General features: G+C 45.9%; 1 protein-coding gene across 1 annotated transcript in view; it reads right to left on the bottom strand.

The window, feature by feature from the left end:
* Znrf3 (zinc and ring finger 3) overlaps positions 1-19,662 on the bottom strand; it is a 162,009-nt gene that overhangs the window by 4,438 nt on the left and 137,909 nt on the right. Inside the window, exons 3-8 of the mRNA XM_021210619.2 lie at positions 9,413-9,487; positions 8,556-8,687; positions 6,917-7,027; positions 5,655-5,822; positions 2,805-2,907; positions 268-1,965 (exon numbers count right to left, since the gene is read on the bottom strand). Of these exons, the coding sequence (XP_021066278.1) occupies positions 268-1,965; positions 2,805-2,907; positions 5,655-5,822; positions 6,917-7,027; positions 8,556-8,687; positions 9,413-9,487 (2,287 nt within the window). The remainder of the gene's footprint in view (positions 1-267; positions 1,966-2,804; positions 2,908-5,654; positions 5,823-6,916; positions 7,028-8,555; positions 8,688-9,412; positions 9,488-19,662) is intronic.

Below are 19,662 nucleotides of genomic sequence, written 5' to 3'. Positions count from 1 at the left end.
TAGGATTCATTAGAAAATTCCCCCCAACTTCTCTAAAAAAAAAAAAAAAAAAAAAAAAAAAAAAAAAAAAAAAAAAAAAAAAAAAAAAAATTGAGATATGCTTTTGGGATATGAAGCATCTGATGGGAGGAGATGCCAACATCATGGATAGAGGGTTTGAGGATGGGTAGGACTGAAAAGCAATGTTTGAAAGTCATCAGGTACAGAGGCCAAGGGCACAGAGGAAGCAAGAGTCCTTATACAGATACTACTGTCATCTGTTCTCACCTGAAGCCTCAGCAGCCAGGGCATGGGACTCCTGAGTGTCCTGGGGGGCACTGGAGAGGCCAGCCCTGGAAGCATCTGCCTCCTCTGGAGAGCAGCCAGGCTGCACCTCAGCTTGGTAACATGGAGCCTGGTCCTCTTCCCGGGTTGTGCCTAGACTCCAGTGGAGTCGGGGAACATCCAAGCCCAGGGCCCCACCCCAGGGGCTGTGGCTGTGCATTCCGTGGCAGTCTTGGGGCAAGCCCAAGTCACAGTCTACATCCTCTGGAATAATGGGGATGCGCTGGCTCAGGTCCCGGGGCCCTGCATAACAGCTGGGTGGGGGTTCCTCAGTGAGTGTGTACTGTACACTCACTGAATAGTCCTCAGTGTAGCAGCCATTGCCCCTGCCAGCACTGTGGGCCACCTGCTTCTCTTCATAGAAGCAGCAGGGCAGGCCCTCATATTTCACCCCATCTGTCCTAGGATAATGGTCTGAGTGAAGACCATACAGGCCCTGGGAGCTCCCCAGTTGTGGCTCCCCACTTGGAGGGTTGCAGTCCTCTAGGTGCCGAGGACCCAGGAATAAGCTGCTGCCACCTGCAGTTGTTCCTATCCCAGAGCCCAGAGGAGAGGGCTGGGGCTCGAAGCAGCAAGCACATGATGGTCCCTCTGGACCCCCTTTCCAGGTCCTCCTGAGGTCCAGGGCGGCCCCAGGAGAAACCTCGAGCCCCACTTCTGAGGTAGAGCTGTTGGGCCCTCTGGGTTCCAGCGAGGAGTTGCTGCTGTAGTTCATCTCCAGGCTGCAGGTGGACAGCTGGTCCCCTGAGGGAGAGGCAGGGCCTAACCATGGCTCACCCCGCCCAGCACCTTGAGTGTGTGCTGCTGGGAGCTCCTCTGGTGGAGGGGAGCCCTCAAGGTGCACAGCAGGCCCCCGGCTGCGGTAGATGAAGGGGTCATAGTCGCTGCTGAGGGAGCTTCGGAAGGTTGAACAGCTCCCATACACACCTTGGTTGCTGACTTCTGTGCAGTCCACCACGGAGTCACTGGAAGAGCAGCGACACTGGCCAGAGCTGTTGCTGCTGCTATCACTGCCAGGACAGTCGGCCAGGTAGCCACTACACACAGAACGGTGCCCATGATAGCAACTGAAGCTAGATGTGCTGCCACTCTCCACATGGGCTGGAGGGGCCACATGCACCATTGTGGGGAAGAGCAGGCTGCTGCCACCACTTGGTGGGAAGGCACGGGATTGGCCCCTGGGTGTGATGCTGGGTACTGTCTGGCCCTCCTGCTCTGGGTAGCTGAGACCCTGGAAGTAGTAGTGTTGGTACATGGTCTCATACTGGGAGAAGCAAGCTGCCTTGGAGAAGCTGCGGCTGCTGAACTTGGGCCTGCGGAAGGGATGGGCTGGTGAGTAGGCCCGGTGTTCCAGGCTGCAGCGATGAGGGGCCAGAGTGTGGTCCAGGTGCAGGGGTGGGTAGCCACGGACATAGGTGGGTGTTTGTGGAGAATAGAGGTTCTGCTCCCCATGCCGATCCATGGTTAGCAGTGTGACAGGGTTGCCATGGGAGTCCATACTTGTCCTAGTAGGGTAGGCTGGGATGGCATTGGTCCTATGCACACGGCCTGGGTAATGTACTGGTAGGGTCACTCTTGGCTGCCGACCACGTGTGAGGTTGCTCGTCTCCACACAAACAGCACCTGGATTTCCCTTTTGTTCTGGAAGAGGTGGAGGAAATAAGGTAACGGGGAGAGACTGAAGCATCAAGTGGAGCTCTGTGCCGGGGAGGTCTATGCTTGACCCTGCCACACTGTAAGCCGTCTCCAAGTTGAGCTGAGCAGGTAGAGGCTGACCTGTCTCTTATCCCATCTCCCCACACAGAGTCTACAGAGAGCAAAACAAATACAAAGACAAGAGTGCCTCCCATGCTGCCCTGTGGGTGCAGCTGCAAACACTACCATTGCATATTCATCATCCCTATGTCCCTGGAAACAACCCTGTAGTCTAGGCCTGGGCAATCAATGTTATTGTCATCTGTTAAAGAGATGGGACCTTAGGCTTAAGGAGGCCAGGTGAGAGGCTGAGGTTTTTTTTTTTTTTTTCTTTTTTCCTCAGACTTGTACCTGAGACTGGCCTCCAACTTGCTATAAAGCTAATGATGACCTTGAACTTCTGCTTCTACTTCCCAAGTGCTGGGTATACAGGTGTACATTACCATACCCATACCCAGCTACGATCCTATTTAATTGGAAACTCAAACTTGAACATAAGATGATTTTCTTTAGAGGCGGGAGACTAAGGGGGCTGTGACACCTAGGGCCTTGCACATCCTAGGTAAACAGTCTACCACTGAGCCACATCACTTGCAGCTCAAAGTGATCCTTAATGCTAGGTTCTGCGTAGAGTTGTGCAAACAACTTCCAAAACCTAAGGTTCACATCTGCAGATCCAGAAGACCATGCTGTGTTGGTTCCGCTTGCTCATGAGCCTAACAGCATGCATCATACACTTGTCATACTTTGTAGGGTCAGGGTGTGGCAAGGCCTGTAATAGTTACCTATGATGTTGTGCCGACAGTGGGGACAGGTATGGTGCTGCAATAGCCATGGATCTACACACTTCCTGTGGAACCGATGGGTACAAGGGATGACCCGAAGCTCCTGCAGAGAGAGAGAAAGAACACAGACTGAAGGGTGGACTGGAGAGAGGGTACTTCTGCCTTCAGCCTCACCCATGTGTTTCCTTCAGTGGAGCCAACGGGGAACAGGCGGCCCTGTGCACTGTGCTGGTGTCCCCCGCTGTGAGATGGATACTAAGTGTTCCTAGCTCAGTGGTACAAGGGAAGGGAGCCAAGTGGGACCTGGTCCCCTTTCTTCCTCTTCTTGTGTCCTCCTGGATAATTTTATTAGTGATAAAGAGAAAACTTCCAGGCCAGGCAAGCAGTATGTCTCATCAGTTGCTCAGAGGACAATGGATGAAGGAAGAGCCATGCCACTTGAGTTAAGCTAGCCTAGAGTCAGATAAATGTAGAAAGAGCAAGGAAATCTACAGTGTGAGAGAAAACATGCTTAGAAATTAGAAGAAAAGAAGAAGGTTCACTGTCCTGGGCAATTCATGGCAGCATATTACAAGACTTACAAGGCTGCATGGCTGCCTTAATTTTTACTTTGAATTATGTGTTTGCATGCTTGATATCTGTGCATGTGAGTGTAGTTGCCTGAGGAGAATAGAAGAGGGTACTGGGAATTGAAGTCAGATCCTCTCCAAGATAGGCATGCCCTCATAACCACTCAGGCACCTCTCCAGTCCTAGCCATCACATATTTTTGCTATGATATGCTGCCTCTCTATAAGCCTAATAAAGGATTGTGGTCAAGTGCATGGGTTAAAAGTCCAAAACTAGGCTGGAGAGACCATTCAGAAGTTAAGAGCATTGGCTGCTCTTCCAGAGGTCCAGAGTTCAATTCCCAGCCACCACATGGTGACTCACAACAATCTGTAACGGGATCTGATGCCCTCTTCTGGCATGCAGGTGTACATGTAGATAGAGCACTCATATACATAAACCAAATAAAATCATTAAAAATAAAACAAAAGTCTAAAACTATGTGCTTAAACAAACCTTTATCTGTTTATTACTACAAGCATTTGTTACAGAAATGGAAAGTCAAGGTACTTCCCACTCTCTTTCCTAAATCTAAAGGCCGGTTTCATCCCTTGAAGTATGGCCCATAAGGGGAAGTAAACTTGCCCAATTCACCTACCCTAATCACAGCCATCAGGGCTAAAGGAAGCAGCTTCCTTTCCAGGAACTGGGGGCACATCTAAGTCCAAAGCCACAGGCCAGGGAGCAAAGGGGTTGCAGGGAGAGTAACAAACACCCCAGGCCATCTATATTGGCATAGATCTGTGGCTCCCAACCTATGGGTCAAGACCTCAAAAGATTATCAGAAAATACAGATTTGTATATTATGTTTCATAACAATAGCAAACTTACAGTTATTTAGTAGTCATGAAAATTATGTTATGGTTGGGGGTCAGCACAACATGAGGAACTGTATTAAAGGATTCCAGTATTAGGAAGGCTGAGAACCACTGGACTATGGATGGTTGCCTCTAAGTACCATTGAATGAGGTCAAGTAGAAAAGGAACACTTGATAGGGCCACATTGTTTCTAAAGAAAGCAGCCAATTTGAAAGAAAACTGACGTATCCTCCTGACTTGTTCTTATCCCATTCCTTTCCTTTTCCTTTCCTTTCCTTTTCCTTTTCCCTTTCCTTTCCTTTTTCCTTTCCTTTCCCTTTCCTTTCCCTTTCCTTTCCCTTTCCTTTCCCTTTCCTTCCCTTTCCTTTCCTTTTCCTTTTCCTTTTTCTTTTCCTTTCTTTTTCCTTTCTCTTCCCTTCCCTTTCCTTTTCCCACCAGTCTGATACAGTGATATTAAAATAAATAGCCAAAATGGTACTTTAGAATGCCTGTATCAGGGTTGGAGAGATGGCTTAGTGGCTGCTCTTTCAGAGGTCTTGAGTTCAATTTCCAGCAACCACATGGTAACTTACAACCATCTGTAATGGGATCCTGGCACGCAGGTGTGCATGCTCATATACATACATCAATCTTAAAAGAAAAAAGACTGCTTGCACCTAAATAGCCTTTGTGAGCATCTGGTATGCTGGTTGGTATCACAAGCGCAGACACAGAATGAAGTCACTTGCCAAGTTCACAAACCAAGAATCTGCCTGGGCTAGGTTAGAACCCAGGAGTCTGTACCTACAGTCTATGCAAGCGTATCATTCAAAGGCCTGTATACAAACACACTTCCACCCAGCAATCTACACATCAGGGGGGCAATCTTATTCAGGGGCTGTCCAAGGCCTGGACTCTCAGGCAGTTTGCCCCCACTTTGTATGTACTTATCCACTTGGAGACAGACATAAAGTTAGCAAAATATGTGAATGGTGGTTCTGTGCTGTTCCTGATACTTGCAACTATTAATAAAGAGCTACAAGAAAAAACAAAAGACATCACATCTCTTGACTTTTTCCATGTAAACTCATTACTTAACCAGTTCTTCAAAGCAAAGCAAGCAACTTGATCTTACATCTACATATTTTCTGTCCAACCATGTGCATTTTGGCAAAGCCGGGATCTTAAACTCACATTCCTTTTGAGTAGTCTCTCAAGCACTAAAACTACTGGCATGTGCTACTACCCTGGCTGACCATGTACCATGGCTAGACCATCTATAGAGTATTGTGTTTTCCCAGCCCCAGGAAGAAATGCCTTTAGAAGCTTATGCACTGAATCTAGGTTGTGGAGAACTCTAGTCATGGTCATGGTAGTCCCCAGCACCTCTTGGGGCCTCTGTACATCCCTCCCCACCCAAGGCAGGCCCTGATTCTGCAGCTACCTCTCCGTCAATGTACTTCTCCAGACAGATGGCACAGTCGGATGTGGAGCCGCTGCTAAGTGTATCCAGGGCCCCACAGCTTCCTTCCCGGCGCCCCTTGCTCTTGGAGTTGAACTTTCTGGTTTCCATCTTCTCCAGAGCCTGCACAGCCAGCCTGTTCATGGAATTCTGCACGGCAGAGCATGGTCAGTGTTGGTACACATTAACAGTGGTAGGCATACCCCAGGCCATGGCACTCAGGACACTGGGACAGACAAAACTAATCTCACTTAGGTCAAAGAGATCCCTGAGAAGCTGTTCAAAACTCATGTTGCTACTGTATTTCCTAGACCCAACAGTGCCCATGACATTGACTCTACTATAAAGTCTTGCCTTCAAGAGGAAAGGCAATTCCCTGTCTCTGATACTTCTCAATTCTGTGCAACATTGGGTTTTAGAAGGCTCTAGGTCAAATGTCCCTCCTTGTTGAAGGAAGCCAGGGAAATAAGACCATTCACATGAGTGCTCAGCACCAGACACGCTGTGTGTGCACAAATACTAGCCCATAGACCTGTCTTGCTGGTGGTGGCCCCTCAATTCTCCTGAGAATTGTAAGCTTCTCCTTTTGACAGTCACTATCTAAGGTGCCCTTTCTCCCAAGATGTCACACCACCACATATCTCAAAGTCTAGTTCCCTCTCACCACCCTCTGCCTATAGGTACTTCTCTCTTGTAAGCCACAGTGACCGGATTGCTAGAGTGCTACCTATAGCTACCTGTTCATCAACATTTAACAGATGGACCCAGCAAAGGCAAACTTCATCATAAGACCTAGGAGCCTGACTGTATTTCTACCAACCTCAGATCTACTTAAGGAGCAAGGTCTCATGCTCCAAAGCAGCATTTATTTAAACATTTCCCTCAAAATACTAGTTTGGAACACCCTCAATGTCTTTGTGGACAAGTCCACTCTTTCTGACATGAGGGCTCAGTACTTGAGGTCTGGTACCCTCCAAGCCACTGAGATAGCTTGGGTGCCATAGACAACAGGCTGGTCAGATCCCCAACTTTCTTTTCTTTTTAAGTTTTGAGAGACAGGGTTTCTCTGTGTTACAGCCTTGATTATACTGGAACTCACTATGTAGACTAAGCTGGCCTTGAACTCAGAGACCCACCTTCCTCTGCCTCCCAAGTACTGGGATTAAGAGTGTGCCACTACACCTGGTTCCCCAGCTGTCACCAGGAACAGGGTAATGGGGTTCACAGGTCACTTCTAGGGTTACCTGACTACGACGTTGCTTCAGCTTGATTTTGACAAGGAGAATGAGGCAGACCAAGGAGACCACGACGAAGAAGGCCAGGAAAATCCCCATGTCAAAGTACTCGGTGGGTTGCTAGAATAGAACACAAACGCCATGAACCATGTTCTCTTTGGCCTAACTGGTGTGCACATGGTTGTCAGTCCTGATTGGGAAATGGAGTAGAAGGATGAGGACAGGTCCCTCAGTGTGTAGGAAGCTCACATGCACAGTGATGGTGCCTTTAGTGTGGCCAGGATGAGGGTGGGGGAGCTAAAGTGGCCCAAGGCTTTCTAGTAGCTGAGAGAGCCATTTGTTGAGTTCGGCCTCCCATTAAAACACTGCACCATTTGGTATAACTAGTAGAAAAGCCCCTCTGAATAAACACAAATAATCACAGTTATATACAAAGGAGTGATGTGTTTTGAGGGAACAATGATTACTAATGATATATTTAATGGTTTGTAACAACTTAGAAAATTGTACACTGCTTCCACAAATATCAGCTTCCACTACAATGAGTCACATTTACCAAAGTTTCTTTTTCCTTTAAAAAGAAGCCAGCATGTCAGTTCTGGAAACTTCCCTTGTTTATTTTCTTGGGGTGATGTAGGGGGTGCAAGGCAGTATTTATTCTAGGTTGGTCTTCTACCTAGCTGAACTGAAAATGACCATGGCTTTCTAACTATAGCCACCACCTTCTAAGTATTGAGATCATGGTTGTGCTACCACAGTGGTTATACAGTGCTGGGTAATGACCTTCACACTTTGAGGATACTAGGCAAGCCTTCTACCAACTGAGGTACACCTGGCTGTCTTTATCTCTTCTGTGCAGAACACTGCCTTCTGTCACCTGAAGCTGCTTCACCTAAGACATGCATTTAGCCAATGAGAACAGGACCCTAGTGAGATGCTGTGCTACCCAGATACTTGGTACAGGTGGAAGAATCATCCTACATGGGAACAGTTCACTAATTGTGGAGAGGAAAGTAAACATACACGGGGCACTAGCCCCAGATTTCTAGACTGCTTTAGTCCAAGATTGAGGAAAAGATATCAGTTCTGCATGCTTCCCTGGTTTCTTTTCTTGGGGTGAAGTATTAGTGGGCAATAATATTGCTTTAGCACACTGAAGAGGCATCTGACCACTACTTGTCACCAAAATGTCAGTCTGAGGCCTGAGTGATTTCTAATGTTTTGAGTAATTCTTAACATTCTTATTTGTGAATCAGGGAATTTCAAGTGAGAAATCTATATGATTGAAAGGAGGAAGTATAGGTTTTTTTCTCATCTCTAGGTCAGATGGAGAGAAAGAAACAAAGCGAGTCAAGTGCTCCGGGTGTCATCCTTCCTCTTTCTCGGCTTGTCCCTTAGAAGAATGACTGAAAAGGGGCTGTGCCAGGTTGGAGAAACCAGACTTTATAGCATACAGTGTCTGTTTCCATAAGTGTTTACACATTTTTACAAATAAAGAAACATGGGTGAAAATCTCTCTGTTCTCCTGTGCCATAGTTGAGCTCACCCTGTAGGAACCTACATGACACCAGCATTGTAGATACAGGGATGAGAAGGCTGAAAGCGCAAAGGAAAAAAAGCACAGGACAACACAGAGGCTGCCACTCACTCGAGGAGGGAGGTGCTGGATTCTTGCTCGAGCTACTTTCTGCTTGTTGACAATGTTCATCAGCTTGATAGCATCTGCACCCTTCACATACACCACTGGCCTCTTAAGAGGGTCTTCTGAGCCTTGGTTTAGCTGACAAAGAAGAGAGGGCACCAGTTAAAGACATGCTTATTTAAGAAGAGGATTTGGAATGTGGCTCAGTGGTAGAGTGCTTGTTTTGTACATGCAAGGGCACACACACACACACACACACACACACACACACACACACACACACGAGAAGAAGAAAAGAATGCTAAATCTCGGGCTGGTGAGATGGCTCAGCGGGTAAGAGCACCCAACTGCTCTTCCAAAGGTCCGAGAGTTCAAATCCCAGCAACCACATGGTGGCTCACAACCATCCGTTACAAGATCTGACTCCCTCTTCTGGAGTGTCTGAAGACAGCTACAGTGCACTTACATATAATAAATAAATAAATAAATAAATAAATAAAAAAAAAAAAAAAAAAAGAATGCTAAATCTCCATTTGGGAATCCTCGAAGTCTTTAAGAATTATAGCCTTGGGGTTTCCAGAAAGGCAAGGATAGGATGCTATACTTGTTTTAAGATGGGCTGAGCTACCCCAAAACCCAGAAACTCTTTGAAAATGTCCCCCATCCCTAACCTCTCCACCCACAACTACTTTCTTTCTATATACCTCTGTCAGGTATGATACCTGATACTCAAACACAGGCATATTACTTCAGCAGACAAGTAAAAGGACCTGAGACAAAGGTGTCAAAACAGTGCCTACTCAAGATGACCAAAGCAAATGCCTCTTAAGTAGATAGTAGGACTGGCTGTAGTGGTGGTTTACCTGCTCGATGGCTTCTGGATTTTCAGATACATCAAAGATGACTGCAGTAGCTCCCCGCTGAACTGCTCTCTTGGCCTGGTGGAGTGAAAAGAGCAGGTTGGCAACTCTGTCCTCTGACTCTGCCAACACTGGCCTTATAAATCAGGCATGGCTTCAGAATGCAGAACTGGACAGCAAGCAATGTCTGTGCCCCTGAGCAAGTTGATCCTCTTCCCTAAGCTTTGGCATTCTCATCTGCAAAACAGGAGACAATGCCACCTACTTTGTCCTCTCTTCCTAAGAGCCCGAAGACTTAGAATGGGTAGGAATGAGTCACTGACTCCTGCAGAAGCCTGTCTCTCCCTGACCCCCAATCTAGCTGGAACATTAAAAACAAGACTACAGATGGGCAGCCTGCCCAGCCGGCACAGAGGTATCGGTTTGGTATTTCTGCTATAAACATGCTGCCCCTGGCAACCAGAGTAAATGCTTTTGGTTTGTCTCTTGTGGTCCTTTCTTCCTTTCCATGTCATCCAGTTAAGATAGCATGTTGACTATTTCTGAATGAATCTCAGAATGGTCACTTTTAATTTGTGACACAAGATGAAGACCTCTGGAGACTGGGGGGTGGGGAGTTATAAAAAAAATAAGTGGGGATTTAGAGCAGTTGGCTGCCAAGCTAGGCTACACATCAAAAACCACTTGGGAAGTTTGTAAAGCAGATTTCCTGGCTCCAACCATAGAGACTGGTTCAGTGGGGCTGGAGGCAGGCCCAGGAAGCTGAGTTCTGTAAGCTCTCAGGGACTTGGATAATCCTATCAGCTGGAAAACTAGAGGTCAGAGGAACAAGACAAGACAAATGAGAAGTGATAGAATTTTTTTGTTGTTGGAGTAAGGAGGGAGAAAAGATTCCTCTCCACCTCAATGAACTTTCTAATTTTATCTCCAGCTAAGTGAACAACAGAGTTGAGTCTTCAGAAGAGGAGACACGAGACTGATCCTTGCTTTTAGGACTTTAACTCTTGTAACAGAGACAGCCACTCTTAAAAAGAAAAAAACACAGGGAAAACAAAACAAATTCCCAAAACAGCATGCTAAAAGATGGGCAATTTCAGCCAGTGCTGACGTCACATCACCACGGGCCCAAGTGTATGAGAATAAATCCAAATTCTTTTCACAGAAATAATCTGTGCTGACAGGTGCACAAACCCAATGGGTAAATACTTTACTGGACCACTAGAGGGCAGTGTCACCCTGTTGCTTTTTAAGCCAATCCCCTGAACTGCTAGTCAAAATTTGGTGATATTGGGGATAAAGTATTTTCCTTGGTAGTTTAGGAAACCCTGGAATCCTGGGTACAGTGCTGTAGAATTTGTCCCTGCCCTACAGGCAGCTTCCTTAAAAAGTAACTGAGGCTGAACAATCAGAAAGCCGCCTGAGGACCACTTCATTGTTTTATCAGTTAGTGACCTCAAGTGAGGTTCAGTATCTCTCTTTCTTCTAGATAGTGCAAGGGGGGGGCGGGGGGGTCAAACCCAGGCTTTGCTATGCTAAGCAAGTGCTCGATCATTGTATCTTAAGTCACTGAATCTCTGTAGTCCCAACCTCAGAACAGCCATGGCCCTGCAAGAAGCCAAGGTGGAAAGTTTGTTCTCTTCCATTAAGCTCCCTAGGGCAGCAGCTCAGAGACTTCTGAGCAGGTACTTGTGTTTCTGCCCCTGTGGTACCCTAGGCTTCTTCACAAATTCCATTCCTAGAGGACGAAATAAAGAGGGCCTCTTATGTTTTTAACTCTGCTTTCAGCCAGGGATCCAGCATATCAAAGAGTACCTGTTGGGAGTGTGAGTTCAGGTATGTCCTGACTGGGAGTGCTTGTCCCTCCAGCTTTGATGCTGGTGCACCTGGAGAGGCTGGCGGCAACTGCAGCACCTGGGTAGGGAATGCCTTCCTGGAATGTGCCTCAGGGAAACACACAGCCAGAGGGCCTCCTGGGCTTCCCAGTATTTCTTGTTCCACAGGAACATGGATGTTCATTCATTCCAGAGGCACAATCCATTCAGGACAGACATCACAGAGCTGGGGGATGAGCCCTGGGCCTCATCCATGCCAGGTATGTGTTCTACACTGGGCTCCATTTTGCAGCCTTACAGAAGATGCTTTAAAACATACTTGCTTTCTTTGGTGAGGCAGGCAGGTAGAGAATAAACTGCTTAAATCCCATCTATATTACAATTCACTAATGCACAGACTCTAAGAGCAAATATTGTGGCTGAGGGATGCTTAATTTTCAGTGAATTATATTAAAATTATATTTATTGAGGCTGGAGATGTAACACAGTGGGTAGATTTGCCAACTATGCATGAAACCCTAGCACTTTATATAAAGTGATCCTCAGTACTGCATAAAACTAGGCACGGAGCCGGGCGTGGTGGCGCACGCCTTTAATCCCAGCACTTGGGAGGCAGAGGCAGGCGGATTTCTGAGTTCGAGGCCAGCCTGGTCTACAGAGTGAGTTCCAGGACAGCCAGGACTACACAGAGAAACCCTATCNTNAAACNCCNCCCCCCCCCCCCCCCAAAAAAAAAAAAAAACTAGGTATGGTGCCTGTAATTCCAGCATTTGAGAGGTAGAGGCAGTAGGATTCCAAAGTTCAAGGTCATCCCAGCAACATAGAGAGTTTGAGGGCAGTTTGGACCATGTGAAACTTTAAAAAACAAAACAAAACATGTAAAATAGCTGGTTGGTGGTGGCACACACTAATCCTAGCACACAGGAGGCAAAGGCAGAAGAATCTCTGAGTTTTGGACCAGCCTGGTCAACAGAGTTCCCCGACAACCAGAGCTACTCAGAGAAACCTTGTCTCAAAAAACAAAACAAAAATTGTATGTTACTGAATTAATCTGTATTTCCTGCACATATCAGGCCTGATGAGAGGAGACCCTGTTGAGAGATGGCTCCAGAGAAGACTGTGATGGCAGGGGTAAAGTGCTTGTCTAGTACACATTAATCCTGAGTCGCTTAATCCTCAAGAAAAGGCTACGAGTAATCTTTATTTACAAAATGGAGTTTTCATTTTATTTTAAAATCATCGAATATTACTTGGTTACACTTTTCCTCCTGACTCAACATAATTTTAAAAACCTGAAGAGTCAAATTCTTTGAGCAAATTTTCTTAGATAATTTCCAATTTTATCTAGTCTTATTTTAATCTTATCCTGCCTGTTTGTATTTCAAACAAATCTAAAACTTAGGTAGAAGATTTCCAGTCTTGTGACCAGTATTTATATTATAGTATTATACCCTTAATGCTTTAAAAACTCTCAAGATAAAGCTGCCTGAAAGAAAGGATGGGAAAGACAGCTTGGTGACCCTGGCCAGGGGAGGGTCACTGGCAAGCAGGGTTCACAGGAGAGGGCAGTCACAAACCATTGCTCTGAGTTCTGGATGATAGGGTAACAAGGAGTTGAGCTGTCCATAGCTGATGCTGATGTGTGTGTCAGCTACTTATGGGAAGTTCTAATATATAAGGGTTCCAATCAATGTATGCATGCATGTGTGTGTGTGTGTGTGTGTAAGTGTGACTATTGTATTACACTAGTGTTTTACCTGCATTCATGTCTGTGAGGGTGTTGGGAACTGGAACTGGAGTTACAGACAGTTGTAAGCTCCTCTGAGGGTGCTGAGAACGGAAACCCAGGTCCCCTGGAAGAACGCATCTCTTCAGCCCTGTTGGGTATTATTTTGTAGCCTAGGCTGCTCTTGAACTCATGATCCTGCTGCCTAAGCAACTCAATATGTACCACATGCTGTAAATTTTTGCTTTTTCTGAGACAAGATCTCTCACTATGTAGCCTTGGCTGTCCTGAAACTTACTAGGTACACACTAGGCTGGTTTCCACTCAAAGGGATCCTCCTGCCTCTGTCTCTAAGTGCTGGGATTAAAGGTGTGTGCCAATGATGATATGTCCCTTCATAGACTACTCCTTTTGGAGGGCTATAGTAGGGCCTCACTCGTGCTAGGTAAGCAATCTATTGCCAGCTCTTTCTTTTCTTTTTCTTTCTTTCGTTTTTTGTTTTGTTTTGTTTTGTTTGCTTGTTTGTTTGTTTTTACTTTGACACAGGATCTCCCCAAGTTGCCCAGGCATGTTTTGACTTTGTAGTCCCCTACCTTGTCTCCCTAAGTATCTGAGATTATTGTCCTTCACCATTAGGCCTGGATCCTTCTCATATATTTTTGATATCTGTACTATTTCTGTTTTCTACTATTACATTAAATGGAACTTGACTTTCATTCCAATTTCCTTAAGATAGAGAAATACTACCAAAGAAACAGGAAGATTATTAAGAATTTTCACAGAATATGCTTCTTAGATTTTATTCAATTGTATTAATGACAAAGTAAGATGACATAAATGAACAACATAGGCAAGCAAGGGCTAGCTACATTCTCTGTGGCACCTGTCCTTAAAATATCTGAGTGGTCCTACAGGCAAACACTTCACTCAGGTACTATACATGTTCTGTGTATAACAGAGACTCCTAGGGGTCAAAAGGTAGATGTTATAGGTTGCATTTGTATACTCCATAAGGCCTAACAAAACAGATGGCCCCAGGCCATCTCAATATAATTAACATAGTAGTGAGGAATGGTCTAATTTCATTTGCATTACCATTTACTAATTTAGCTGTTCAACAGTAGTTATTAGTCAGTTACTACATGTGCTAAGTCCTGGGAACATATATAGCACTGAACAGCAGACAGTGACAGATCTTTGCCCTTATGGAGCATGTCACTTGCATGTGATGATTGTGGAACAATACCACTCCTACGGGCAGCACCAGGAAGGGTTGGTGTTTAGTTCAGGGGTATAGGGCAAGAGATGAAGAACACAAGATTGCTTATCCTGTCTCTAGAGTGGCTTTTCCCGAAGTGTATCTAAGAAAATGACCTGTTTTCCTGGCTGCTTTCATCTGGAAGCTCAGCATACTCTAGAGCTATCTGTGATGTATGTGAAGTATATTCATGTTTGGGCATCTCCAGACTACCCAGCATTAGAAAGTCTTCCAAGGTCTTCCCTGCTGGGAAGCAGGCTTTGTCTGGATCAATGCTCCATGGTGTGCAGCATGCCTGGATGAGAGGATTATCAACCCTTCTCTCCTATCTTACTCTCATAGGTGGGAGGACTGAGATTTTGCTATGGTAGCCAATAACTAAATAACGCGCACATCCACAACTTAACAGAAATGGTGGTTACTGGTATGAAAACATTCAATTACACAGTTACAGCTACGAACAATTTAAGATAGCCAAACTATTGTGTCATAGGAACTTCAAGGAAGACACAAACAAGGACCTTTTGGAAGCATCTACCATGATGTACCTGATAACCTCTGAGTGAAGCACTCTTTCTTAAGCAAGGAGAAGGTGCTGGGGTCTCCTCCCTTCACCCTGTGAACACACTCACGAAGCTCTCAGATGTGCTTACAGATAGCAGCTTAACCCAAGTGGGCAGAAATGACGACAGTGGGGAATTTGTAGTACTGGAGGCCCAAGGACTGCTTCCCCTGACTTGGCACCAACTTTCTGCTTCAGATTGGGTTTCTCCAAACTTCTGCAGCTATTTCCAGAGCAGGGCAGAGTATATTATCTCAGACACTTGTGGGCCATTTCTTGAGCAGGACAATGTGGGTGCCATGGGCCTATGATTCATTCAATCCGGAGTTTTAAGTTGCTTGTGGTGGTGCTGTCATTCTAGCACTCAGGAGGCGGGGCAGATGCATCACTGCAAGTCTGAGTCAGTCAGAGGTATAAAGAGTTTATCAATGCATGGTGAGACACTGTCTTGAAAAATCCAAAGAAATGAAACCAAATAAAAGCAATTCTTTCTTCCCTACAACTTGGGCTCCCTTCTCAAGGTGGTACATGGGAACTGTAGTCTGCTGTTTCACCCTTACATTTAACTGCTTACCAAGCTATAACTTCCAAATCTACTTACTATTTTTCTCCACTGTTGCAACCCTATCACTACCTTGTGAGTCATAACTAGTTTATCCCCAGGGCTCTCCTTACCCAGCCAGTCTTACCCACAGCACAGCACAAGGACCTTTCTCAGTCAGGGATCTATATTGCTCTTTAGGCCTGCTTAAATTTTTACCTCCCTTGCTTCCAAACTCAACAGCCTGCTCCCTTTTACCATGTCCTGCTCCCTTTTACCATGTCCTCCTATTGGTTCTCTGAGTGTCCTTCCCACTGCAGGATGCAGCACGCAGCGCCTCTAGAGCTCAGCTTTACCTCACTTAACTTGCCTCTCATGGCATTATCTAACCCTTGCACCCAGTTCCATATTGCAGCACCAATCTTCAAAAGCTTCCCACACTAGAGGGCAGCCTGACCAACAGCCATCTTTTTTTTTTTTTTTTCCCCGTTTTTCAAGACAGGGTTTCTCTGTATAGCCCTGGCTGTCCTGGAACTCACTTTGTAGACCAGGCTGGCCTCAAACTCAGAAATCCACCTACCTCTGCCTCCCAAGTGCTGGGATTAAAGGTGTGCGCCACCATGCCCGGCTCCAACAACCATCTTTACAGTACCCTGCTGCGCTCATACAGCATCAGTTTCACTCAGTAGTAAGCACCATACTTTGGCTTTGCTGCTGCCAACACTGATTGCAGACCACTCCTGACCAATGGGAATCCTGTGGATCCTCCAACTCTTCAATCATGATTGGTCTGTTTAGCTATGTCTTCTTGGAACCCTGTAATCTGCAGTCTTCACACTTCAGATTTTAAGACCCGCCTTCTTATCAGCACCATCTTCTGTTGTACTGCTGAGGAGGCTTTTGACTTCTAAGGTACACATGTTGTTTCTGGCCTGTCTTAAACTCTAGTGGCTCTCCCTGTGGCTCTTAGTCCTTGGGCTTTGTACACACACATCTCTGGATTTCAAAGCTCTCAAACAACAACAACAACAAAACAAAAACAAAACAAAAAAACAATTCCTGTACATTTAAAGTGAGTGCTATGTCCCTTCTCTCTCAGGAGGAAAGTGAACTTTCCATAGAATTCCAATGAGGAAAGGCTAGCCAGATGACTACCCTTGGCCTTATGATATGTGCCCTTGGCCTTCCTCTGGCCTAGAGGACTGATGGGCTCTATTCTACCACTTGCAAGAGAGAACAAGGCACAGGACCTGTTGAGACACAGAGCATGGCTCTCTAGGAGTACTGGCTGCAAAAACCATAGCTTCATAGCTTTTAAACACCAACATGAGAGACACCATTCTTTTCTGCAGTCTACAGACTTGCAGAGTGGCAGTAACAAGCTTCTGATGTTGTACAGGGTCCTGTGCCTACTGCCAGTGAGGTCATGTAGGAGAAAGTGGTGGTGGCTGTGGTAGGGGCAGTTCATACCAATGGAGATCAACCAGTGGACCTATGGGCATACCATACCTACCACCACCATCAGCTCTCTCTTGGTGGGACTTCCTGGTACAAGCAGCCACTCATTGGGTCCTTGTATATCCCTTCACTCTGGAGATCACTAAATGAATTTTAAACCTTCACTCCTCACTTTTTCCTTCCTTCACTTGCCTCTAGGCAGTGACCACCCAGGCACCAGGCTCTTGCGTATTCTGCACAGCCCCTGTGCCCTAAAGCATGAGTCATACCAGGCAAAGGGGCTCAAAGACACTCACCAAGAGCCCTGTTTTCCGACAGAAACTTTTCATTCCATAGGAAATGAGGTCATACACTAGGGCACACAGGGAACCAGTGAGAAAAACTTGGTGCCAAGAAACAAGGTGGGGGTGGTGATGGTAATGTTAAAAGAAATGGGGAAACCTGACACAAACCACCAGGAGAGATCACCTGTGCTCTGGAGTAATTTGTACTAGACACACACAGAATTAAAAACAAACAAAAAACAGTCCTGATTTCCTCTAAAGTACATATAGCATATCTGATTTTGCCAAGTCACATTTGGAAGGCATTTTGTTGGCTTATTGCAGGCTTTAGAGCCCCCAATTCAAAAGAAGACCAACACAGAAAGAGGACTAAAGGATGGGGTTGCAGATAGGGTTACTTCCTCCAGGGTGGGAGGTGAGGGCGGTGACATAGTGTTGCCCGCTCCACTGACTTGGCTCCTCATTCCAGGGCTTGGCTGCAGCCTGGCCTGACCTTCCAGGTTTCCCTGGCAAGTGATCAAAGCTCTGAAGCCACAAACACAGTTCAGAATTCAGAGGCCCTGCGGCCACCCCCACCCCCCCAGTCACCCCTCTCAGTCCCCTCCCCCATGATTGCCTTTCTGCCAGCTCCCATCCGGCTGCACTGAGAAAGGGCTCTCCCACCAGCTGCACTCCTACCCACCACAAGATACTTCTTGCCATAATTAAAGTCATTAAGTCTCCAAAGGCTCCCATGGGCTTCAAGTTCTAAGTTCCTGAGAGAGAGAGAGNGAGAGAGAGAGAGAGAGAGAGAGAGAGAGAGAGAGAGAGAGAGAGAGAGAGAGAGAGAGAGAGAGAACGAGTGGATGAAGGATTTTTAAGTCCTGGTTAAGATTATGCTGATCTATTCAGGAGACATGTAGCAGCGAGAATCCAGCGGTTAAGTTAATGGTTAAGGCTGCCTAAATTTAAACAGTGTTATTTATTCTCAAAATATGCAGCAGCCTCCACTTAATTCCTACTAATTAAAGGAACCAACAGAAGAGGCTGGAGTCTGTAGTCATGTACGGCGCCGATGTACAGGTTGTGAGTCTTTTCACAATCAGAAACTACTGGGTGTTAAACGGAAATGCATTTCCTTAGATCTTAATCTCAAACACAGACTTTTAGATCAGTTCCAAGAAACACAATGGTCCCCTTTGTTTTAACACCTGACAAGGAGTACCAACAACTCAAGAGAGCCTGTGCATACCCTCCTGTTCCATCCATCCTTCTGAGTGAATGAAGGATGTTTTGGAAAAGTGGCTGTAGAGCTGTCTATGCCTCAAAGAGGACTTGGAAGCTGTTACCTTGCCTTGGGAGGTTCCCAAAGTCCCATTTCAGGCCAGATCTTATTAGGTCTGTAACTGGAAACTTCAAAAATGGACCACTGCCTTCTGTACATGTGGCAACTAATTAATATAAACAAGTGTTAATTAGGTGGCAGAACCAGACTTAACAACCTTGCCTGCAAAGTCTGAACACCTAAGTGGTCCTCTGGAGAATAAGGTAGGTTCTTGCAGCAAGGGGCTTCGTTTTTTTGTTGTTGTTGTTTTGTTTTGTTTTGTTTTGTTTTTGTTTTTTGAAACAGGGTTTCTCTCTATAGCCCGGGATGTCCTGGAACTCACTCTGTAGACCAGGCTGGCCTTGAACTCAGAAATCCACCTGCCTCTGCCACCCAAGTGCTGGGATTAAAGGCATGCACCACTGCAACCACCACCCAGCGGGGCTTTGTTCTTAAGGTTGGCCTACTGAGGGAGAAACTGGGGGACTAAAAAATAAAAATAAAATAAAAATCACTGGCTGGTTAGGTGATTCAGTAAGGACATCTGCCATCAAGTCTGATAGTTCAGTTTGATCCCTATGTTCTGACGCTGATGGACTAATGGAGTCTGGATCTAATTAAGCAGAATCCAGCAATACTTGCGATGAAGTAAAAGAAATTACAATACTCTTAAATCAGGTGGTAAACAGATTTAAAATCAAAATCAAAACAGAAACATTCGGACTATACAACTTTAACACTAAGCACAAAATATCCTTGATATACATATACACTATTCCTCAGTTCCTCATTAGAGTGTGCTCACAGTTTACCTGCCACTTGGAAGGGGCTTACACGCATGCAGGTGGACTCTCAGCCTTCAAACCCCAAGCTCCCTTTACCTAGCTTAGAGACCTATGTTGCCACAGTCATCTATCCCTAGGAGGACAGCTATAGGAAGGGCTGGGAACTAGCACAGGGCCATCTTGGGGGGTGGAGTAAGGGGATGATAAGCTAGGTCTTCTGCTAACACCACACATCTTGTCATCAGCAATAGTGACTGGAATCATGAAACTTCAGAAGGGAAAGTAAAATATTCATTAATGTTTGAGGTGAGACACTCAGTGCTTCCAAATGTGCGCAACCGGAAGGCTAGGGCAGCCGGCTCCGCTACAGAGCCGGAAGCTTGTAAGTTATATATCTTGTCTATGGTCATGAATTAGAGGATTGACATTTGACCTAAACCTCTATCCCATCCCATCCCATCCCATCCCATCCCATCCCATCCCATCCCATCCCATCCCATCCCA

Source organism: Mus pahari, chromosome 13 (genome assembly GCF_900095145.1).
Source record: "Mus pahari chromosome 13, PAHARI_EIJ_v1.1, whole genome shotgun sequence".
In the NCBI taxonomy this organism is placed as follows: Eukaryota; Metazoa; Chordata; class Mammalia; order Rodentia; family Muridae; genus Mus; species Mus pahari.
This window is presented reverse-complemented; position numbering and strand designations above follow the sequence as displayed.